This window comes from Lissotriton helveticus, chromosome 1_1 (assembly GCF_964261635.1).
Source record: "Lissotriton helveticus chromosome 1_1, aLisHel1.1, whole genome shotgun sequence".
NCBI lineage: Eukaryota > Metazoa > Chordata > Amphibia > Caudata > Salamandridae > Lissotriton > Lissotriton helveticus.
Window position 1 is genome coordinate 634,034,797 of NC_136057.1, and position 23,774 is coordinate 634,058,570.

General features: G+C 43.7%; 1 protein-coding gene across 1 annotated transcript in view; it reads left to right on the forward strand.

Annotated features, from left to right (window-relative positions):
• DHTKD1 (dehydrogenase E1 and transketolase domain containing 1) overlaps positions 1-23,774 on the forward strand; it is a 1,484,612-nt gene that overhangs the window by 740,596 nt on the left and 720,242 nt on the right. The window contains exon 8 of the mRNA XM_078674167.1: positions 17,172-17,484. Coding sequence (XP_078530293.1) covers positions 17,172-17,484 — 313 coding nt within the window. The remainder of the gene's footprint in view (positions 1-17,171; positions 17,485-23,774) is intronic.

The following is a 23,774-nucleotide window of genomic DNA, read 5'->3' on the forward strand; positions in this document are numbered from 1 at the left end:
TTGGAGTATGTCCTTATATTTCAAGACGATATTCTAGTTATAGGGAAGAATAATGCTGACCATAAAACTAAACTTGTATATGTACTTCCTTTGTTAAACAAATTTGGTTTAACTGTTGAATATTCTAAGTGTAAATTTGCTGTTTCTAGTGTAAACTCTTTGGGACATGAAATTAGTGCAGTGGGAATTTGTCCCAAAGCTAACCTAGTTTCTTCTATAACTGATGCTCCTAAACCAAAGAGTAAAGATGATGTCAAATCTTTTCTTGCCATGGTGGAATTTTTCTCTAAATTCGTCAAAAATGTCTCAAGTATAACCTTTCACATTAGACAACTCCTTAAAAGTAAAACAGAATTTGGGTGGGGCAATTCTTGCTAAGAAGAATTTGATGACATAAACAAATGCTATTGCTCAAACCCCTGCTCTTCAGGGGTTTGATCCTTATGGAAAAAATATCATTACTACTGATGCTAGTGCCACAGGAATTGGTGCTGTTTTGTCTCAACTTGATGAGAATTAAAAAGAGCATATAGTAGCTTATGCTTCGAGTTCCTTGTCTCATGCAGAATGTAAATATGCAGTTATTAAACGTGAGGCGCTTGCCTGTGCTTGGTCTCTGGAGCACTTTAGAACTTTTGTTTGGGTCAAGAATGTAATCATCAAATGTGATCATGAACCCCTGGTTAAGGTCTTATCCAATGTTGGTATGCTCAATGTTACTGCCAGATTAGCGAGAATATCAATGAGACTATCGGATTATATTTACAAAGTAGTTTATATTCCTGGTAAAGACAATGCCATTGCTGACTTTCTTTCAAGGTTTCCTACACAATTAATTGAAAATCAGGATGACCTTATGGAAGATGTTCAGGTCACTTGGTTATTCTATTCAAAAGTCTGAGTGGAATGAGGCTCTTGACAAAGATGACAATTTGAGGAAAATTTGGGAATTTGTAAATTCTGGTTGGCCACGCAAAATTGAGATTAAAGAGTTAAAAGCTTGTTGGGAGGTCAGAAATGAACTGGCTTGTTTAGATGGTAATCTTGTTAGAGGAGATAAATTGGTTGCACCTTTTAGTCTCAGAAATAAGATAATAGCTTTATGTCACGATGGTCATCTTGGATTAAAACTAAATCCATTATCAAAAGTAAGTTTTGGTGGCCAGGTATAGACATTGAAGTGGAGAGAGCAGTTAGAGAATCTGAATTATGTGCTTCAGCTGACAAATCTCTTAAAACTTTAAGGCCACCCATGAGTGATTTTATGTGTCCAGAGTATCCCTGGCAGAAAGTTGCGGTGGACATTATGGGTCCTATAGGAAGTTCAGGAAAATATATAATTTCCATGATGGACATGTTTTCAAAATGGCCAGTAGTTAAAATCATAAAGAATTTAGATACTGGAACTGTAATAAAGTTTTTTGATGAAGTGTTTCTTAATGAAGGGACTCCTGCTTTAATTATTAGTGACAACGGAGTACAATTTACTTCTGAAAAGATGACCCTTTATTTGTCTAAGTGTGGTATTGACCATAAAACCACTTCTTTTTTTTTTAATATATATTTTTATTGATTAGAACACAAGAAAGAAAATACATATCAGGTGTCATTTGGTGAAATACAGTCCAGCTGGGGACAGGCAAAGAAGTTGAAGAAATACACCACAATCATAGGCATCGAAAAAAGGATCAATACCAGCTTAAGGCTGAAGCAAAACAATAAGATGCAAAGGACCACAGTACATCGTAACAGCACCCGCCCACCAGGGATACAGGATATACGAATTGGACATGCGACACCCAGATATGATGGACAAAAGATCAGGAGAGTATGCCACATTTCTTGTGAAGAAAGGAAAAGGGAATAGAAGGGTCATAGAAAAAAATAAAGGAAAAATAACCCCCCCCCCCACAACCCCCCACCCTACACCCCTGGCGATGGCTACGACCTAACCCCACTAGCAGTGTGCCTGTCGCCCACTAAACTACACCCCAAGGAAGGGAAAAGCTGGAGGAGGAGATATGGTACAAAACGATACGGGCTCCCAGATTCCCATCCCCCCACCAGAAGCAGACATCCCCTACCGCAGCGATAAGCAAGTTATAGCAGAGCAATAAAAATTCAATAGGGGAGCCACAAACAGAGGAAGGACCGTCCCGCCCGGCCCCCGGCATCACTGTGGCAGCACATCCCGTTTCGAAAATAGCAGTTACACAATACCCAGACAATCCGAATCCCATCTGGCCCTCGCTCCCACAGACACAACCCGGCAAAGCCAATAGAAAACATTGCAAAGTCAGCCCTGGCCCTGACGATCCATAACGCAGACCCCATCAAGTACGACCAGGCCGCTACGATTCTTCATGCGAGCCCTGACCATTCGAACCGCCATCACAACAAGAACATCCAAAGACAGAAACGGCTCAAAGTCGCCACAGAAGGGGTGATACCAGGATAAACGCTGACAAAGTTCATAAGTCAAACCAGGTCCACAGCCCACCAACGATAAGTCGGCAAAGCGTTTTTGAGCATTCTTTGAAAGAGGCGAGGTAGGAGTCCGATAGTCCGCCGGAGAAGACACACTGAAGTGCAGAAATAGTCACATCCATCTCGGGCGGTATCGACAGAGGGCAGAACACACAACCAGTACTTTCGGGCTCGCTCGCCGCCATCTTAGGGTCGCAAGAAATTTCCAAGTCCGACGTCCGCAGAGTCCTCGGTAGCAATCGGAGCTTGCTCCGTGGGTGAGGCATCTCGGCTCACGACCAACAAAGGGTCGGAATCCGGTCTCTGGCAGATGTGATCAACCGTTAAGACCATGCTCTGGAAGGTGGCGGTGACTCGTTTGTGGAGCTCCCCAATGGCGCCCATTACATTGCGCAGCGACAGTGTAGCTTCGGCCCGTTCCATCGCCCCTCAGTGAGCGACCGGGCGGGTATCCGAACCCCGGAGGTCGACTTCTCCGGGGCACCAGGCCGATACAATGTAGATGACAACTGTGGGCGCTACCAAAGCAGGATCGCAGTGCCGTCGCCGCCAACGAGGAACCAAGCCCATCAACCCCGGGAGCTCAACGGGGCGTCCGGGCAACGGCCCCGGTCAAAGCAGTCGATATGGAAAGCCGCCGTAGTTGCAAGAGAAAGCTGCCACCAGGTCACCATCCAAAACGGAAAAGAAAGATGCCACTTCGGGAGACCGGAACCACCCACGTCCCGCGGCCGATGTTGTTCAACTCCAACCCGGCCGGGTTATAACTCGAGGCCCCGGCTGCAACTCTGAGTCAGGCCAAGAATGGCGCACGACGTATCTTCGTCATCCGAGCAGCTAGAAATTCCGGGAGTGCACCTTTAGAATCAGGCACACTTCAGCTGCATGGGAGTCCGGTGGGAAAGCAGGATGGGAGTCAGGATTCATGAGCCTCCGGCGGAGGTCTGCGGAGCCGGGAGCTTATGCGCCCATCTTGGTTGCTAGCGTAGCTCCTTCCTCATAAAACCACTTCTTTATATAATCCTAGCGGAAATGGATTAATTGAAAAGTACAACAGAGTGTTAAAAGGTGCTATTTAGTTGGCTTTTAAAAAGAATGTTCCCTGGGAGATCCAAGTGTTCAAAAGTCTTTGGTCTTATAGGGTTTCCATTTCTTTTGCCACTAAATTCTCTCTATTCGAACTCATGAGAGGAAGGAAACCCAGATCCAAATGGGTTCCTGGGTGAATTAAAACTTTTGGTGAGGTCAGTTGGTCATCTACTGAGGTCATGGAAAATTTACCCTATAAACATGATGAATACAAAAAATTATATGATAAAAAACATGATACTCATGATGTAAATTTGGCCATTGGTCAATGAGTTAGAATTAAAAAACCTGGTTTTATTCCAAAGGATACCAGCAAATTTTATAATCCTTAACGTATAGTTCAAATTAAAAAAAAAATGCTGTTATTTTGGACGATGGAAAGTTCTGGAATCTCAAAAGAGTTGCATTGTGTAAACACCCTGTCTGTTATTTTCCTGATGATTCTGTTTCAGTTGATGCCCGACAAGATGCAAAGAAAAATAAAGCAACCATTGTTGATCATCAACAAACATTAGAAGGCTTCATGGAAGGTGTCCATAATAAGAACTTTCTTGGAAAGCCTCAACGTGCTTTGCAGGACTATATTTGTAATTAATTGTAATATATATTGGGGTTTTTTTGTTAGGAAAAGAGGGGGGATGTGTAGTGTTATCCGTTCCGTTCCTCGTGAAGCTCCTGGCCTTCACGAGGAATGGGAAGAATGTTGTTTATTAAATTAGCCCTGCGTGCGCTTAGGCATGCGAGTAGGCATGTTATGATTTAGAAATGTACGGTTGCATGGGAGACGGTTAGCGGTCTTTCCGGGCAGATGAGATTTAAATCTGAACGTGGAAGCTGCTTCCTCGTCTTCGTCTGGTTCTTACTTTCAATAAATTGAAGTTATAAATTCTTTACGTGTCAGTTTTCACTACACAGACCCTTTGGAGTTGAGTGCCATGGGAATGCCAGGAGGTCTCCTAAAACTTATCATTGCTCATCAATCTGTTACCTGGTTTCATTTAATGTTAGGAGGTAGGTGGGGCATGACTCCAAAAATCCCTACCAGAAAGTGCCTGAACCAGGAATGCCTGTTGGCACCCCTACTTTTTCACTGTATATGGCGGATCTGCTTGATGGGTTTAGTAAGGTTGCTGAAGATGCCGCAAAATTAGACTCTTATCCTTTAGGGACACTCATTTATGCAGACTATATTGTTTTGCTGGACCTGACTCCTAAAGGCCTCCAGAAACTTCTTGCTGTTCTGTCATCTTACTCAGACGCTCAGTTCCTGAAGTTTAATATAAATAAAATCCAAAGTCACTAGGTTTTGTTTAAAGGGATGTCGGACCAATAAAAAGTATAAGTGATTATATAATTATTCTACCTTAGAAGTGGTAAAGTAGTATCCTTATCTCGGAAGAATTATGTCAAGAAATTCGGCTTACACTGAACATGTTGTACATATTTCAACTAAGGCATATGCTCATGGAAATGCACCAAAGGCATGTTATGGAGCAACAGGTTACAGGGACTTTAATCATCTCTTAACAGTATAGAAAATGAAGATTCCGCTGACCCTTTTATATGCTATAGAGACAATCAATATTAATCAATGGTACTTTATGCATATGGTGGAGGGGAAGATTATTATTACTATTTGCACTTTAAATTTCATGGTCTCAATAGAAGCCCTTGGGCTAGAATTAGGATTGGTGAGCACTTACATACGAGGACTAGCCGGTAATTTATGATGGTATCATTGTATTCTACACACCAAAGGAAAGTCCTTAAGAAGTCTTACAGCCTCGGAATGTCTCTTTCTATATACAAAGGCTGGTTCATTTTTCACTAACATTTTATTTGCACTTCAGCACTTTTCTTTGAATGGATTAGATATTCAGAATATGAGCTATGTCATCTTAGAATTTTTCTAAAGCATATCTATGTAGAGCAAAATCCCGTTTCTATTGTGTTATTCAATCATTTATATGAGGGGTGAGTGCGTCCTCCCATTCATAAAAGCTTTCATTATTCCGTTATTTTTGGAGTATTCTACAATGTAATAAATATATAAAGAACTTCTTGTATGTTCTTTCAGTTGTGAGTTTTATACACAGTAGAAATGTTTCAGCAGTCCTTCATTGATCATTGTTTGAGTTTTCCACAAGGTAGCAGATGCCAAAGCAATCAACACATGTTCCTCCTCCTGGTGGCCCATTGGCCTGTGGCTTTCTCAAGGCTGTGGGAAAGCGATTGAGTAGACTGCCCGCACCGCTGCAAGTCAGAACCGAGTTTTTAATTGTTTTTAAATTGCTTTCTAAAGTATCGTATTTTAACTAGTTGTTCCTTTTGCTATTTTGCACACTGCTTTTTATACTCACCTTAGTTGTTGACGCCTGTACCCACTTGCTCCCCAGTCCACCACGGTCTTCCGGTTGAGTGGAGGGAGTGGGGGCGGGTTGGAGGCGGAGACATAGCAAGGCTCAGCGTATTTCCATGATGATGTCTGCATTCTTAGAGCGACCACTGGATTCTTCAGCTCTTGTTTGATTGTACACTGGCTATACTACTGGTACACAGGCTTTGGATGTTTGAAATGCTTTCTCAGCATCAGCTATGGGAACTGAAGACGATCACCTTTGCTCGATTGACCTGATCTGTGAGGTGTTACAGGGACTCTTCTGCTAAGGCAAGCAGCAGTGATGTTGCGTCTCCCACACAGGACACATAAATATTTGGCTCTCCGTGTGCTGGGAAGTATTCGGCCTTTTTCCGAAACAACCAAAATCGGAATTTTAAAACAATTTTCTTTTTCTCTCTCTTATCACTTTTAATGAGCACCATAGCTTTCAGACGTACTCAGTTGCTCAAACTATATATGTACATATTTTTAAGGACTTTATAGCCTTTTGAGATCGAGCCTAGAGGATGTGCGCATGCCCGGCATTTTGTAATCTGTATGTTAAGATAAAACATACCCACGACAGCTGGCCGCTTTTAATAAGCTGCTTTGTCTGCCTTCACTAATTTCACATTGTTGGTTGGTGTCTATTACACATTTGTCCAGCCTTGTGGGTGTACTGTTCCCGTCCTGGCGTCCGCCCCAGCTACACTGATGCTTACGATATGGCCCATATGTTCTCTTGACCTGCACTACTTTCCCTTACTGCCCTCTCTGCTGGCTGGCACACAGCTTCTTGTTTTACTGGCTTCCCTTCTATAATCTCATACACTGCAGCAGAGCAAGAAGCTCGCCATATACGAATCTGGTCGGAGCACTAACTGCTCCTTTATATTTTTTGTTTTATAAAAATTAAAAGGCACAAGCTGGACTTAAGCACTTTAGGTTGCTCTGCTCCTTAGTTACCTCTCAGGCTCTGCGGGTGCGGCCATTGGAGGAGGGGCGGGGTGGAGCCAGGGACACTGTATTCTCCTTTGTTCTCGGAGATCCCATGTAGCTAAAAGCATCCCCATCCTCCGTTCTGCTAATCCTTTCCAGAGGCGTCAGAAGCAGACCTGCTGAGTGGGATACTCTTGGTCACTCAGCAAGTCTGTTTAATTTTCAACATTTCTTCTGCCAGCCTGTTAATTAACAAATGCATGAAGACAAGGGGCAAGGTAAGATTTGTCCTGTCAACCTTGCTAAGCCATGGGCCGGATATTGGGGGAGGGGAATGGGTAGAGCCGGGACACTCTGCGGGCTTATTTTTCACTGCAAGAGAAACAGAAAGAATCCTACCTTCTCCCTTGTCTTCAAGCATTTACGAATTAACAAGCTGACAGAAGAAATATTGCAAAAATGAAACCGACTCTCTGAGTATCCAAGAGTGTCTCAGCCAGCAGGTCTGCGTCTGACGCCTCTGGAAACTTTTAAGGCAGCTCTAATAACCGTGACTCCGGCAAAGCCCGGAACTTGCTAACTAACTATCTGCAGGAAGCATAAGTCATCCAGAGAGCACTGTAAGGGTAGCCGTAAACAAAAAGAAACATTCTTAGTTCAGTGCCAGGACAAAAGCGTAACAAAAAGTAACAATTCGATCTCACTTCACTTGCAGCCTTAAATCCCTTCAGTTGCACTGCACACTGTCTGAACCTCTTTTAGAGGTTCCTTTCCACATTGACTGGTTTACCTCCCTTTTGTCTACCAATTGCATCCTAAATACGAAGTAAAGGTAAACGTGAAGTCTTGTATCTTCAGTTTTATTTTTTTTACTCATTAGGTCCCAAAGGCGAGACCTATTGGCTATGCCAATGCTTGTTACATGTATAAAGACTTATAAGGTTTTTTTTGTGGTATTTTTTATAAACTTTTAAAACAGTTTATTAATATTGTTTTTTTGATTCAGGACATTCCCTTTTAATTTTGTAGTATATCGTCCTGTCGGATGTGGAGTGGGTGTTATGATTCTCAATTTACCCCAATATAGGCCTAGTCACCTAACCTTTTACCCTGCCCTTGTACTACATAACAGGTTTGTTGCTGACCTTTTACCTAGTTAGGTGCTGCATAAATGGTGTGGTTTTCTCCGAAAACTAGCCTAATTTATTATGCATGAGGATTCTCACAATCACAGCAGGATTACCATTTTCTGCATAATAACAATGTATAAGGTTCATCATTATCGTCATCCTCGGCCGACATGACACAGCAAGGTACAAACCGTGAGGGTACCTTTTGATATAGAAATACCATATCTTTGCTGAGGCAGGCAGAGCATCCTGCGACCGGTTTCTGAGTAACACACTCCATCAGCCAGGCTAACTTTAATCCAGTGGCAAAGTGAGCAAGGGACCCAGGTCTGAGTATACTTTGCCAACTTAGGGCGACCAAAGCAAACAAAAGGAGATGATGGACAGAGTGCTGAAAGTTTTCAGACACTTACACCTAGTCACAGATCTGGGTTGAATCCATCATCATTCTTTAGCTCACTTCGCCACCTCAGTTCAGACCCAGTTGTATGCAAATCAGTCTCAACCCTGTACCTCCTGGGAACAGTCCATGCTGACACGAAACGCTGAGGTTCCTGCACGCAGACACTACAGCATGCAGTGGTCTGACATACCTCGCGAGTTGTCCATCTCGAGACCAAGACGGGGTCCTTCATTCTCTACTTCAGGTAATGGGGTTGACTCTATCCTAGGGGAATTCTTCGCTATGCACCTACATACATGCAAGGTACATTTATTTTATTTATTTATTTTGAAGGTTTTATATAGCACTGGCTGGACCCAAGAGTATCAGAGCGCTTTACAAGTTATTGATAATACAAAGTTGAAGTATAGCTTTGGTACATTGAAATAATAAGATAAACAATTTGCACATCTGGCGCAGATTTTAAGTGGTGCAGAACAGGGAAGACCAAGGTCAAACAACAGATCAATATAGTAGAGCTGGAATGAGTGGATGGGATCAATACTGATAAGGCAGAGTAGGAATTGATAGCCAGTGGCTGTGTAGTAAGAGCCCCAGTATTTGTTGCGAAGGAGCAGCTTGAGGTCTTTTTTGAAGCGGGGGTAGGAGGGGTTACAGCGTAGCACTTTAGGGAGAGCATTCTAGACAGAGGGTGCATTTCCAGAGGAAGAGCGAGATTGTGTTGATTTCTTTTTTAATAGCGGAGGGACAAGGATAAGAGCGTTAGTGCTCCTCGTTCTGGTGCAGCCTGCTTTGTGGAGTTTGTCGATGAGGTAAGATGGGGTATTTTGATGGAGGGCTTTGTGGTTGATGCAAGCAGTCTTGTAGGTGGTTCTGCATTCAATCGGGAGCCATTTGAGGTCTTTGAGAACGGGGGAGATGCGGTCAAAACTTTTGCAGCCAGTACTAAGCCTGGCAGCAAGGTTGAGAATGGATTTGATAGGGGCAAGGTGGACTTTAGGAGTTCCTGCGAGAGTGGCATTACCGTAGTCAATTCTTGAGAGGACCAACGATTGCACAACTGATTTAAAGTCACCGGCTGGAATGAAGGGTTTGATTTTTTGAGATGCTGGAGTATGAAGAGAGCACATTTAGCTGAGTTTTTTATGTGGGAGGGAAGACTGAGGTTCTGGTCAATGCTGATGCCGAAGGATTTGACTGAGTTAGAGATGGAGAGAGCAGTTGGGGGCTTTGATCAGAGATCCAATGATGAATGGGGTTGTTTTTAGGAGAGAATAGAATGATTTCAGGTTTTTTTGGGTTGAGTTTGAGGTGGTTGCGATGGAACCATAGTTAGATCTTAGTCAAGGCATCGTTGAGATGTAGAACATCAGCATGGGATTTGATCCTATAGTAAAGTTGGGTGCCGTCAGCATAAAGGTGGTAACCGATTTTCGCTTGTTTGACGATGAGGGTGAGGGGTTCCATGAAGAGGTTGAATAGGGTGGGAGAGAGAAGGGAGCCCTGGGGGATGCCCATGGTGACTGGTAGAGGTTTAACAAGGCAATTGCTGATTTTAATTTGCTGGGGTCTATGTTGGAAAAAGGAGGTGAACCACTTGAGAACAGCTCCGATAAAGCCCAAACGGTCTTTGAGCATGTTGAGTAGGGCAGCATGGTTAACAGTATCAAAGGCAGCAGAGACGTCAAGAAGAATGAGAAGGAAGGATTCACCTTTGTCTAGGGAGTGATGGATATCGTCATTGATGTTGAGCATGGCTGTTTCAGTGCTACAGCCCTTTCGAAAACCTGATTGGGAGTCATCTAAGAGGTTGAATGAGTTGATGTGCTTGTCCAGCTGTCGCAGGGCACACTTTTCCAGGGCCTTAGATAAGAAAGAAAGGTTAGAAATAGGGTACAGGGCATTTAAGTCATTGGGGTCAGCTGTAGTGTTTTTGATGATGGGGGTAATTTGGCCTAGTTGTAGGGATCCCGGGACAATACCGGTGGCAAGGGAGGAGTTGATGATCGAGGTCCAATATGGGGCGATGATGTGTTTTAGTTCTTGAACTTGATGGGCCGGGATAGGATCTCTGGTATGTGAGGATGGTTTCAGCTTGGAGATGATGCTAAGGATATCACTTTCTGAGACAGGACAAAAGTTATTCCAGGAAGCATTGTTTTTTCGCTGGGGGACAGTGTAGTGAGGTACCGAAGGGGTGACAGCAATGGCGAGTTGAGCAGAGTCCGGGGGAGGGATAGGAATGGAAAGAGACACAGGGTGAATGTTAAGGAGGGAAGGTTGGTTATGTGGGGGGGTGTTACTGCGAAGGATAGGTAAATCTTGGTGATTTTGTCTAAGAAGAAGCTAGCGATTTCTTCACATCTTTCAACCGTGGCCGGAAGTTTTGGGGGTCTGAGGTAGTTTGGTTTTAAACAATGTTAAATAATTCCCTAGGTCGATTTGTTTGCCCAGTCAAGTTGTGAACGGAAAAAGGATGCTTTTTCATTAAAGATATGTTTTTTGTAGTTGGCCCTTGCGGCTCTGAGGAGGGCAAGATTTGAGGGGGAGGGCTGTTGCCTCCAAATGAGTTCTGTCTGTCTGAGAGCTCGCCTCTCATTGTTAAGGTCGGTATTGAACCAGGATTTGGATGGTTTGCTTTTTTGAAGTTTTAGTTTGGCTGGGGTGATTTGGTCAAGAACCTCAACGATGAATTTGTTATAATGTTCAGTAAGGTCACTAGTACTATGGGAGAGAGGAGTATGTCGTAGGGGAGCTTTTATTTTAGTCTCCAGCTCGCCCGGGGGGGATAAGGTGAAGATTTCTGGTCAGTTTCATTTCTTTAGTTGTATTAGAGGAGGGGGGGCACAGAGTTGTTTATCGTGAAGAGGATAAGGTGCTGGTCGGACCAGTCAATGGGGATAATGTGGGAAAGAACAGCCAGGTCCTTGCTGGTGATAACAGCATCAAGGGTGGCACCTTTGGCGTGTGTTGGAGATTTGCAAAGTTGCTTCAAGCTGCTGATATCGAGTAGGTCATTGATTAGGTTGATCGAGGGGTCGTCAATTTTGTTCAAGTGAAGGTTGAAGTCCCCAAGGAAGAGGTTGCTAGAGTTGGTAATCGCTGATTGGATAAGAAGATCAGATAATTCTTCGACAAAGGAGAGAGGGTCACCAGGGGGATGGTAAATATTATGTAGGTGAATCAGAGGGGAGCCCTGAACAGTGAGTTCAGCACCAAGATATTCAAAAGTAGCACGGTCAGGGTTTAGGTGCATCTAGTTAGGGTCAGCTTCATAGGAGTATGCATTATTAGTCATGTATTTCTAGGCCAGCAAATTTCCATTGTTTTAGCACTATGGTAGAAGTCTACCATCTATTTACTCTGTTGGTGCTTATAACCGTATACATCTGTTTGTGTCTTATGGATGTTGCAGCACACATATTTTACCCTAGAATGACCCTGGTTCAATAAATGCTTATTGAAATCGTCCCCATTGTTTATTCTTTTTATCTCTCTGAGACAAAGTGAGCACGAGTGACTGAGCCAAAAGAACTCTACTGTTTCTACGATCCCTGAGGGGACAGGGTTTTCATGTTCGATAGTTGCCAGGATCTATTCTCTCCTTGGTAAGACCGTTTCATAGTGGCACTGTGAGCTAGCTGGTATACAGACGAACATCTCCGGTGGGGGGGAATTAGTCTGGGTGCCAATCCCACAGTTTATGTTGTCTAAACGCGCAGATCCTATACAGACTTATAGGAACTACACAACATCGTATTAAAGTGGAAAGGAAGGGGCTCTCAGTATGTATAGATCAAATTCTTGGAGGCGAGTCTCCTTGAGGAAAGACGTTGGCTGCTGCTGTTTGATGTTCACCCAAAATACCTAATCAACTTGAGAGTTATTAAGACCTCGAACATTAACCTGATCATTTTCAGTATCATAGTGTACTAGTTGAGTGACATGTCAAGCCACTATTTCCCAGTCTGAGCATCAGCTGGAAGTGTGAAAAAACAAGTGGTTTCTGGTGTATAACGTTCACCCTAAATTGAACATTCCCAAACTGTAACACAGTGATCAAGAATACCCAACAGTGAGTTTAACAAACCAGATAAGTAGCCGTAACCATTTATACAAACATGCAGGCCATCATGGTTGAAATTACGAGCGCCCACCACACAAGTAGACAGGGTTGTTTGGCAGTGAGGATGCCAATAGTAACCCAAGCCCGGTCCCAGATAGAGGACAAGATACCTTGCTGGTATTGGTTCTGCAATGGAAGAGGCTCACTCGTGCTTAACTGCAAAGTAAACACAAATTACTCTGGCTAGTCCACTTTATGCGGTGTGCCCTCCTCTGATGAGCATCAGAGATGTTCTATAAGCTGAGCCTTGTTGTTTTCAATTTCTGTAAAGCTTGGGGGATGCCCAGCCTCCAGGCCCACTCAAACCCTTCCATCATCCCTCTCTCAACCTCCTCCATCTATAGATCTTGGATGTATGTGCTTCGCATCCTGGAGGCAGACCGTGCGGTGTGTGTGACCATCCAGGGGGAAGATCATGCGAAATGGGTGTACCCATTGGTATTTAGTATTTTGTATGGTAAGAAAGTCTGGATTAGTATAAAGAAAAGCAGTTCTGAACGAGAGGTTGAGAAAAGGTACTGGACGAGAAGCAACTGCACACCATTGAAGGGGAGAGGGACGCCCTGTAGAGCCTTGATCATGATGATTATCAGTGAAGTGGTGCATACAAGTGAGTTTGTAAGGTGTCCGCTTTCGAGCCTTATCAAGAGGCACCACCCTATGGGCACTACCCATTATCATGGGTTCACTTTTGCTTCTCTCAACGATGGTGTTGAAGAGATCCGTGAGGTACTTTAGAAGAACGGTGTCCAAGATGTGGGTTGGAATGCTTCGTCTATACATATTTATACATAAAGTTGACGGATTAAGCCTCTGATGATTCTCGTCCACCCCTCGTGTTCTGTTTGGGTGAGTTCACCATCTTTTGCTTTACAAGAGGTGTACTGACAAAGAAACGTTTTGAAGGTGGTCTCTTTTTGATACCCTGATGATAACTCTGTGTGACGCGTCCAGAGCCCTTCTGCTTCTGAAGGTGCTGGGGCACTGTAGAGTGTTGCTTCACAGAGGGAGGGTATGCCTTAATTTCACCAATAATAAAATATAACCTCACCCTCTGGAGGTGAAGGATTCACCTACTAGTGAATGTGTGTCGCTCAACATGAGGGTCCTGGGTGGAACTCCTCCAGTATGTTTAGGTCTCCGTCTGGGCCTGGGAGTGCCCCCTGGAGTTCTTTGTGATAGGGGACTCAAGGGTGCACAGTGGCTACCATTGCCTCATGGTCACAGAGAGCTACGGGGCAGTTGGACCAGGTACATTTTGGGCCTCACCTTACAAGATCATCAGGATCTGTATGTACACAGGAGCTGCTGCCTTGTGCACTGTATGATGTCCAAGTGTTGTCGCCATCAAAAGAGCGCCCCACAAATGACGATCCCCAGAGATTAAGTCCATCATCTTGGTTGAGCTCTACATTTGCAAGACTCTTGGGGATCGCCAGCTGCGAAGGAAAGCATGCTAAAGGGCGCTCGGCAGGGCTTGGTCGCTCATGTCATCCAAGTTAAATATGCTGCGCACTGTCACATGAGGGCACAGCATCTTCGGACCCAACAGCTGGCAGTGTCCATCCACTCCTCTCCAGCCTGCACTGCCTGAGCATAGATCCACCACTCTGGTTCACACAGACTTCATCAAGGAGTCAGCCCCCTGTCCCAATCGGGCTGCATGACCTTGAGGAGCCTAACCAGCTCCAGGCGCAATGGAAGTTTGAACACCTTGTCACTCGCTTCTGCACTACCCCATCTTCACCATTGGCTGATGCGTGGCCTGCAGCTGTTTGCTGTATGGGTCGGCAGTTCTCAATGCCCAAGATGCACGACCTCTGGCACCACTGCTCCCGTTGATCCATCGGGGACCAGCCATGCTTGTCTCTTAATCTGGCTGCACAGGGTTCATAGCAATTGCCACGACTTGAACCTGTGTATCCCTTCCCCCAGCAGCGAGTGACAGGGTCTGTGCCTTCCATCATGTGGATTAAAGGTGATATTGTCGGGCCAGGCAGGGAGCATTGCAGCTTCACATCTGCCATCTTGTTAGACTTGAAAGCAAAAGACACACAATGATGGATGGAATGTGGAACAAATGAAACATTCACCCCCCAGTCAAGTGGGTTATATCCATCGTTCTTTTGCTCACCATGGCACCCCAGTTTAGATCCAGCCTCCAATGGAGAGCAGGGTCGAGGCTTATTTGCATTTGGCTGGTTCTAAACTGGAATGGAATGGTGTGCAATAAAACAACGGGTTCATTCCCTGATCTCTGTATTGAGGGTGAATGTTTGAAATTGTTTCAGCATGCCGTCCATCAATTGTTCTTTTTGCATTTGTCGCCCTAGCTGGAAAGGGTATGTCCAAACGTGGGTCTCGTGCTCAACATGTCACAGGAGTCAAGGTAGCCTGGCTGATGAGGAGTGATGCACTGAAACCGGTCCCAGGTTGCTGGTTTCCGCTCCACGGAGGACCTGGCCTGGCATTTCGGGCTGGACTGTTCCAATTGGGTAGCAGGGTCAAGACATATTTTTTGTATGAGTGGGTCTAAACTGGAATTACATGATGTGCAAAAAGACGATACATTTAGGCTTAGGTTCCTGTACTGGGGTAAATGTTTGGCATTGGTTCAGCATTCTGTCCATCACTTGTTCTTTTTGCATCTTGTCAGACTTGGCAGTGCCCCCACCTGATGTATTTTCAGTATTCCTCAATCCCTGTTGTTACTTACACAGAATTCCCTTAACAGGTTGAGTCCATCCCTGGTGGTACTTACCTGCTGCTGGAATCGGGAAAGGACAACAGTGATAAAGCATGATGCAAAAAATGAGGGTGAGATGTCCTTTTCCAATATCTTTGGCTATCCATGGCACAATGAGTTAAAAACAAATTGAATGGTCTAATACTGTCGTACTCTTTTTTTGAGAGTTTAATTTTTTCAAACCTTGGGATTCTTTATCTGTAGAGTGCACAAAGGTCTTCTAAGCTCCAAACCAGGTGAGATGTTGGCTGAAGGTTTCCCTTCTTATGAAGGCTCCTTGTGCGAATCTTCATCCATGAGGAGAAAGAAGGCAGTGGTCAACCTGTTCATACAGTCTGCTGTCTCTTGTTGCTGCCATTATTCAACCTGATTCTGGGAAGGGCTGCAACGTATTTCTGCCCTCTTTACTCTGGGAAGAAATCTTACAAGTTGGAATTTCTGTTCTAGTCCTGAACTTAAGTGGGCTAAAATGATCCCAGACTGTCCCCCTTCCTGCCTCTTTTATATGAAGGCTCTGCCCCTTTTATATCGCTGCTTTTTTCCTCTGGTATAGACAGTCAGTAAGGGCAGCTTTTCCTACTGGCATTCTGCAAGCCTGGGATGCTAAAATTCCTGTCTTACCTGTTCTTGGCCCTGATACCTCTGATTTTGTAAGACTACCAAAAAGGGAGCAGCCAGCTCCCTCTCTTACCTATACCTGCTGCAACTTTGGCTGGAGGAGCCAGCGCGGCTTCCAGGTCCTCAGAAAATTTGAATAAAGCACACTTTAATACATTTCCAGCGGCGGTGCTTTGATCTGGCCATCATTCCCTCAGTCCTGCATAGTTCCCTCCCATGGTGGATTTCTGTCTGTAGTGTACAGCGGAGCTAGTTGAGGTAGAAATAGTAGGAGATAATAACCATGGTATGGACCCTGCCACATTCCTCCAATTTGCTCTGGCTCCTTGGCATGTTTCTGTCAACTGATACCGCTTTGCTGCTACTTAATCAGTTGAATTTCAACAATTACACTGTAATAAGCACAGTGCTGGATTATTGTAAGGCGTTGTACCTCAGCCACAATATTTCATGGTGGTCCAAAATGCGGTTTTCCCTCTAATTGCCAGTGATGACAAGTTGGTCTCTTGCACCCTCTTCTTGAGACCTTTTGATTGACTACCTATGCATTCATGGTTAACTTTTAAATCGCTGTTGGTTTTCTATCGTTTTCTCTATAGGAAAGTTCCTTTGTTTGTTAAAAATGAGTATATAGATTTGTCCTTGCATGCTTTCTGTTGTCTGTCTGCTCAATGGTTCAGGCAGTAGCGGAAAGGTGGCTGTGCTTTCTGTGGGAACTCTTCAATATTTTAAAAATGACCTAAAACCCCTGATTATTTGCTGTGACCCACCTGTTCTGGTTCACACTTTATATATGGCGATGTGCATTGAATCAGGTCCTCCTTTTGCCCATTAATACCTTGTCAGTGCGTATTGTTTTACTGTGGTAATAGTGCATAGTATTGTCATACTTCAGTATATTATGTTGCAATGAAATTAAACAAAATTACACTTTGTATGTAAGCTTGGTTTCATATAGCTCTGTTGTTAAGGATTTATGAACAAGATCCTTGATAATGTAGCCCTAGTTCAGTTAAACTATGGGTTAAATAGCTTTGAGGACACATTATGAGATACTCCATACTATAATTTTATATCACAGCACTATAAGTTGTGCTAACGTTTTGTCTGTATTTTACCAGGATTCATGTAATGGTATCATATATGTTATTTGTTATCTACAATCTTCATATGAATATACAAGTGAAAATAATTATTCATATTCATAATAGCTTGAATAATTTGAAAAATATAAACCACTCATTTTTTAACAGGTCTCGTAAAAGTATTCCAGATGCATATGCAGAGAGTTTAATAGGAGAAGGACTTATGACAGACCTTGAAGTTTCAGAAATAAAGACTAACCATTTCTCTAAAATGAACAACCACCTGACAAACATGACTTTGTACAGCCCACCTGCTACAAACCTACAAGCTCACTGGAGTGATATGATGGAGCCCACGTCTAGGATCACTGCTTGGGATACGGGTGTGTCTGTTGACCTTTTGAAGTTCATTGGAGCCAAGTCGGTGCAGGTTCCTGAAGAAATTCATATGCACAGCCACCTTCTAAAGATGCACTCACAGGTCTGTATCTACGCAATTGCTCATTCTTCCAATCTTGTTAGAATGGGGACAAATGGATAATTTACACATGGCAAGAATGCATTTTGATACTTTTACTTTTGTTGTCTATTAATCATCAGCAGCTCCACAATCTCTTTAAACACTCTGTGAAATGTTTGAATGATGGATAATCATCTGACAAAAGTGATGTAGTCTTTACCTGCCAGACGGACACAACACAGATACACAATTTAACAAGAATACTTCCAATTTTACCTTGTAGAGTGTATCTGTCTGTCGAGCTGTCTGTCGGAGTTTCCATTTACATATCTATCTAATAGACTATAAAGCACACTGCTTACTCAGTGATGGTCTTCCGAGTTCACCACTGTACTCTGAATGATCATCCATCCTACTTACGACTGTCCATATTTAGATACAGTAAGTGCCACTGTGGAGGTATGACAAATGTTAGCAGCGGACACATAGTCAAGGTAGGTGGCATGATTAATACAAAATCTAATACATTATATTGGGCCTGAAGGTAATAATCGTATTCATCAATTGCCAGTCTTCGTGCCGCTTGACTTAGGTGTGGTCAAATTTAACAGGACCAAAAATAACTCATTATACTACATTCTGAATATTGAGTAATCTATAGCATTCACCAGGAGGCCCTGATACACTATTAAAAAGTATGAGTTCACCTAAATATTTACCAGCAGTACTTTTTGAGAAAAAAATCAGACTTGTTAGTACTCGCTGCGTTATTTTCAATAAATGGAAGGAAGATTTGACAGTTTGGTGAGACGGGTAATTTGGGGTTAATCACGCCTCTAATATTTCTGAGCACACTACCTCGGTCAGGACAAGGCAGGTTAGCATCCTATGGAATCAGGCAAAGGGCTATCTTTCATCCCAAGTGTGCTCAAGTTCTTAGTCTGTAGAATCTTCAACTTGAAAGGATTATTTTTTAGTCAGTTTTATGCTCAACCACCAATGCACTGTCTCCTGGTCCATTTAGCAGAGTTCCATGTACAGATTAAACAATAAAAGGGAGAGTGATAACGAATTCCTCACTCAGCTGAACTGCTTGAAGACATTTTGACAAACTACGTAATCCACTCTAGGGTCCTCCTCTTTGAAAATGTGCAAGATGTTTTAAAGCCTATGAGATATAACAGAATGACGGTCCCAATAATGCCTCTGTCAGTGATTATCCATAGCCAGAGACGTTTTAAGGCATGGGCAAAGTGGGCTTTGGCCCAGGGCCCCAGCCTTTCAGGGGGCCCCCTTTTAGATCCAGTTCCATTACCTACAAGCTTGCCTTTATGAGCTTGAATGATTTTTAAACATAGATTATTTTAAATACAATTTTCCATGACTAATGTGTAGGAGTCCATTACAGACGTTATGCAGAGAAATGTTTTGTTTGTTTTTCAACACAATGCAACAGCTCTAAAAAAGTTTCTTTTAGATCAAAACAGGCCCTAACATATGAGAAATGGCAGTGGGTTGCGTATATGCAGAAATATTAGTAAGCTGTTGTTATATCACCGAATTCAAAACGCACTTTGCTAACCCTTAGATGGAAACACGTTTAGAATTTTACCAGTCTGCCTATGCAGTGTCAGTGACCCAGCCAAACAGGGCATGAAAAAGCTAAAATTGGATCTTACATTCAAAGTTGCTCCGATGAAGGACCCCCAAAATATGTTTGGCTCAGGGCTCTCAACATCCTTAGGATGTCCATGAGAACAACGGACACATATGAGGTGGTACCTATTTACAAATGGATGGGGGGATTTCCTGTGGACTTTTCCATATTGTGAATATTAAAAACAAGTTAGTTGGAAGTAAATAGTAGGCAGAAGTCCCTGGAAGAAGAGAAATCGGCTGCATTTAATAAAGAAAAAGAAGATGTATTTAAAATGCATTTACAAACATAGTGGTTAGCTGACCCCAGCAGTCCACCATCCCTCTGATGGCATCCAGTCGTAGTGAGTCTCAGTTTCTGACCTATCGTATGAATATTGATGAGGTATATCAGATTGTGACCAACAGCGATTGGAATTTTGTGAACATTCCTATTAACACATAGTTCAGTTTGCAATATTGCTTTAAATTCTTAAAAAGTTGGTGCACAACTTCTGACCACTTTTTATGAATGGCAGTTTTGTACATCAAGCCTTTAGTCTAGCTAGTGGTGGCCTTGTTTGAGCTCAGGCATAAGTCTGCTCTGCAGCACCTATCTGTGATTATAGATTGTGTGGTACCCATTATTTCCATTTATGGAGTAATCAATGGGCCAACATTGTGCAGTGTTAAACCTTGCACTGTTTTTCAAAGTAGGAAGGTGGTCCTCGTAACTCATCCATCTTTTCTACTGAAAGTGTTCTTCCTAAACTGTCCTCTCCAGCTGAGAGGATCTTGCATTAGCTAAATGTGAAAAGAGCTTTGAGTTATTATCAGATAGAACTAAGTATTTAAAAATCTCTGTTTAGCTTTTTCATAAATATGACACCGCTAATACAGGAAAGTTTGATTATATTCCTAACAATTGAACACTAGATTGATTTGCTATGCTACTAGAACGTAAGTAAGTTATTACTTGGTAAACCTAAAAGTCAATTCAAACAGAGCCCTGGCAGGTTTAGTTAGAAAAGTTGCAGTTCCGCAGATCCGGTTGAGATTCTGTCAATCTTCCGGGCCTACTATGAAATTTTACACTCAGTGTGGAGTCCTATCTAAACCTCATGGTGTTGGCTTAGCTGGAGGGCTTGCTAAAGGACCTACTCAATTTCCCGATAACGCTTGTGGATGTCAAGATGTCAAGAGGGCGATCATGGCCCTGCCCAGCAGGAAGATGGCCTTTGGAGATGGTTTACCGTTTGATTTTTAAAAGATGTAGATAGACCTACTGGTGCCTCGGCTACTGGATGTGTATAATGCCGCAATTGCTATAAGCTGGCTTCCCCATCTATTCTGGAGGCTGTCATTAGTGCTGTTGAAGCCAGGTTGGGGACCCTGAGCTATGCTTCTCGTATAGGCCACTGTTGCTGCTGAACACAGATAATAAGATATTAGCATGGGTACTATCAATGCTGCTGCAACCACTCATGCAATTCCTGGTGTTACCAGACCAGTTTGGCTTTATACCACAAAGATCCACCACTTTGCAATCATTGATGGCTGTCCTGAATAGTACTGTACTGACTCAGACCTGACCATGGTGGCTGTTCTACTGGACTCAAAAAAGGCATTTGATACTTTGGAATTACCTTTAATGGTGAAGGTGTTGCGTCAAATTGGTCTCCACTCCTAAGTTTTCTTGCTGAACACCTTGCTCTATTCTGCTCACCAGTACAAGAGTTAGGGCCCAGGAAATCCACTCAAGCATGTTTCAGATAGCCTGTAGTAAATGTAAGGACTGCCCCTAATCTCCCCTGATGTTTGCTTCGGAGCTACATATGCACCACTCTTAAGGCTTGGTTGTGGCTTTCTCATCCTATTGCTATATTAGGATGATGTCATCCTATATGTTCAAAACCCGGAAGAGAAACTATCACCCATACTCCAAGACGTCATCCGGTTTGGAGAACACTCTGTCTGAAATACTCCCATTTTCTTATCGTACTGACAAAATCGTTGTTGAATACCCCCTACAGTGGAGCCCGAATGGGGGTGACTGCTCTGAGCTGATAATAGCTAATTTCGGGAAGGCACTGGATAAATTACAAACTCAAGTGGACAGGTGGCTGTGCCTGCCCCTCTCCATGATGGGGCAGCACCTCCCTGATAAAACTGGTGGTCCAGGCATGGTAGCTCCTAGCAGGGAGGCTCGCACTACACTGTCCATACTCTCCTCTCGTCCCCCTACTAGATAACCCTTTGCTACCCCCAACCTGTGAACATGACACCAGAGCTCTATTCTAAAGAGTCAATCTGGGGACGCTGAGTGATCACGTTGAAAACAGAAGTCTCTTGTCCTTGGCTAGCTTTAAGGCTCGAGGAGACAATCTGCCTATCAGATCTTAGCTTACCATAGGCTGCGATGTGAGGTGAATGCGAGCTTCGCCATCTATCTTGCAGAACCAACTGAAATGTGTTTTACAGCGTATATTAAGTGCAGAGATGAGGGCTGCTCTATATCCTTTCTATACTCTGCTGCCCAGCTCTGAATCCTTTCTATACTCTGCTGCCCTGCTCTATATCCTTTCTTCACTCTGCTGTCCTTCTCTGTATCCTTTCTATACTCTGCTGTCCTTCTCTGTATCCTTTCTATACTCTGCTGCCCTGCTCTGTATCCTTTCTATACTCTGCTGCCCTGCTCTGTATCCTTTTATACTCTGCTGCCCTTTTCTGTATCCTTTCTATACTCTGCCGTCCTGCACTATATCCTTTCTGTACTCTGCCGGCCTGCTGTATATCCTTTCTATACTCTGCTGCCCTGCTATATATATATCCTTTCTGTACTCTGCCGCCCAGCTGTATACCCTTTCTATACCCTGCTGTGTATCCTTTCTGTACTCTGCTGTCCTGCTCGGCGTCCTTTCTATACTCTGCTCTCCTGATCAGTATCCTTTCTATACTCTGCTGCTCTGCTCTGTATCCTTTCTATACTATGCCGCCCTGCTGTATATCCTTTCTATACTCTGCCACCCTGCTCTATATCCTTTCTATACCCTGCTGTGTATCCTTTCTGTACTCTGCTGTCCTGCTCTATATCCTTTCTGTACTCTGCTGTCCTGCTCTGCGTCCTTTCTGTACTCTGCTCTCCTGCTCAGTATCCTTTCTATACTCTGCTGCCTTGCTCTATATCCTTTCTGTACTCTGCCGCCCTGCTCTATATCCTTTCTGTACTCTGCCGGCCTGCTCTATATCCTTTCTATACTCTGCTGCTCTGCTCTGTATCCTTTCTATACTATGCTGCCCTGCTCTGTATCCTTTCTATATTCTGCTGCCCTGCTCTATATCCTTTGTATACTCTGCTGCCCTGCTCTGTATCATTTCTATACCCTGCTGCTCTGCTCTATATCCTTTCTATAATCTGCTGCCCTGCTCTATATCCTTTCTGTACTCTGCTGCCCTGCTCTGTATCCCTTCTGTATTCTGCTGCCCCTCTGTATATCCTTTCTACTCTCTGCTGCCCTGCCTTATATCCTTACTATACCCTGCTGCCCTGCTCTATATCCTTTTTATACTCTGCTGCCCTGCTCTGTATCCTTTCTATACTCTGCCGTCCTGCTCTATATCCTTTCTTCACTCTGCTGCCCTGCTCTATAACCTTTCTGTACTCTGCTTGCCTGCTCTGTATCCTTTCTATAACCTGCTACCCTGCTCTATAACCTTTCTATACTCTGCTGCCCTGCTCTGTATCCTTTCTGTACTCTGCTGCCCTACTCTGTATCCTTTCTATAACCTGCTTCCCTGCTCTGTATCCTTTCTATACTCTGCCGTCCTGCTCTATATCCTTTATGTACTCTGCTGCCCTGTTCTATATCCTTTCTATACCCCGCTGTGTATCCTTTCTGTACTCTGCTGCCCTGCTCTGTATCCTGTCTGTACTCTGCTGCCCTGCTCTGTATCCTTTCTATACTCTGCTGCCCTGCTCTATATCCTTTCTGTACTCTGCCGCCCTGCTGTATATCCTTTCTATACTCTGCCGCCCTGCTCTATATCCTTTCTGTACTCTGCCGGCCTGCTGTATATCCTTTCTATACTCTGCCGCCCTGCTCTATATCCTTTCTATACCCTGCTGTGTTTCCTTTCTGTACTCTGCTGTCCTGCTCTATATCCTTTCTGTACTCTGCTGTCCTGCTCAGTATCCTTTCTGTACTCTGCTGCTCTGCTCTGTATCCTTTCTATACTATTCTGCCCTGCTCTATATCCTTTCTATACTCTGCTGCCCTGCTCTGTATCCTTTCTATACTCTGCTGCTCTGCTCTGTATCCTTTCTATACTATGCTGCCCTGCTCTGTATCCTTTCTATACTCTGCTGCCCTGCTCTAAATCCTTTGTATACTCTGCTGCCCTGCTCTGTATCCTTTCTATACTCTGCCTCCTCTATATCCTTTCTGTACTCTGCTGCCCTGCTCTGTATCCTTTCTATACTATGCTGCCCTGCTCTATAACCTTTCTGTACTCTGCTTGCCTGCTTTGCAAATAATTAACCCCCTCCCCAAGCGCCTTGAGACCCTCTGGGTGAGTAGTGCGCTATATAAATGCTCGAACTTGAACTTGAACTACTGTATCCTTTCTGTACTCTGCTGCCCTGCTCTGTATCCTTTCTGTACTCTGCTGCCCTGCTC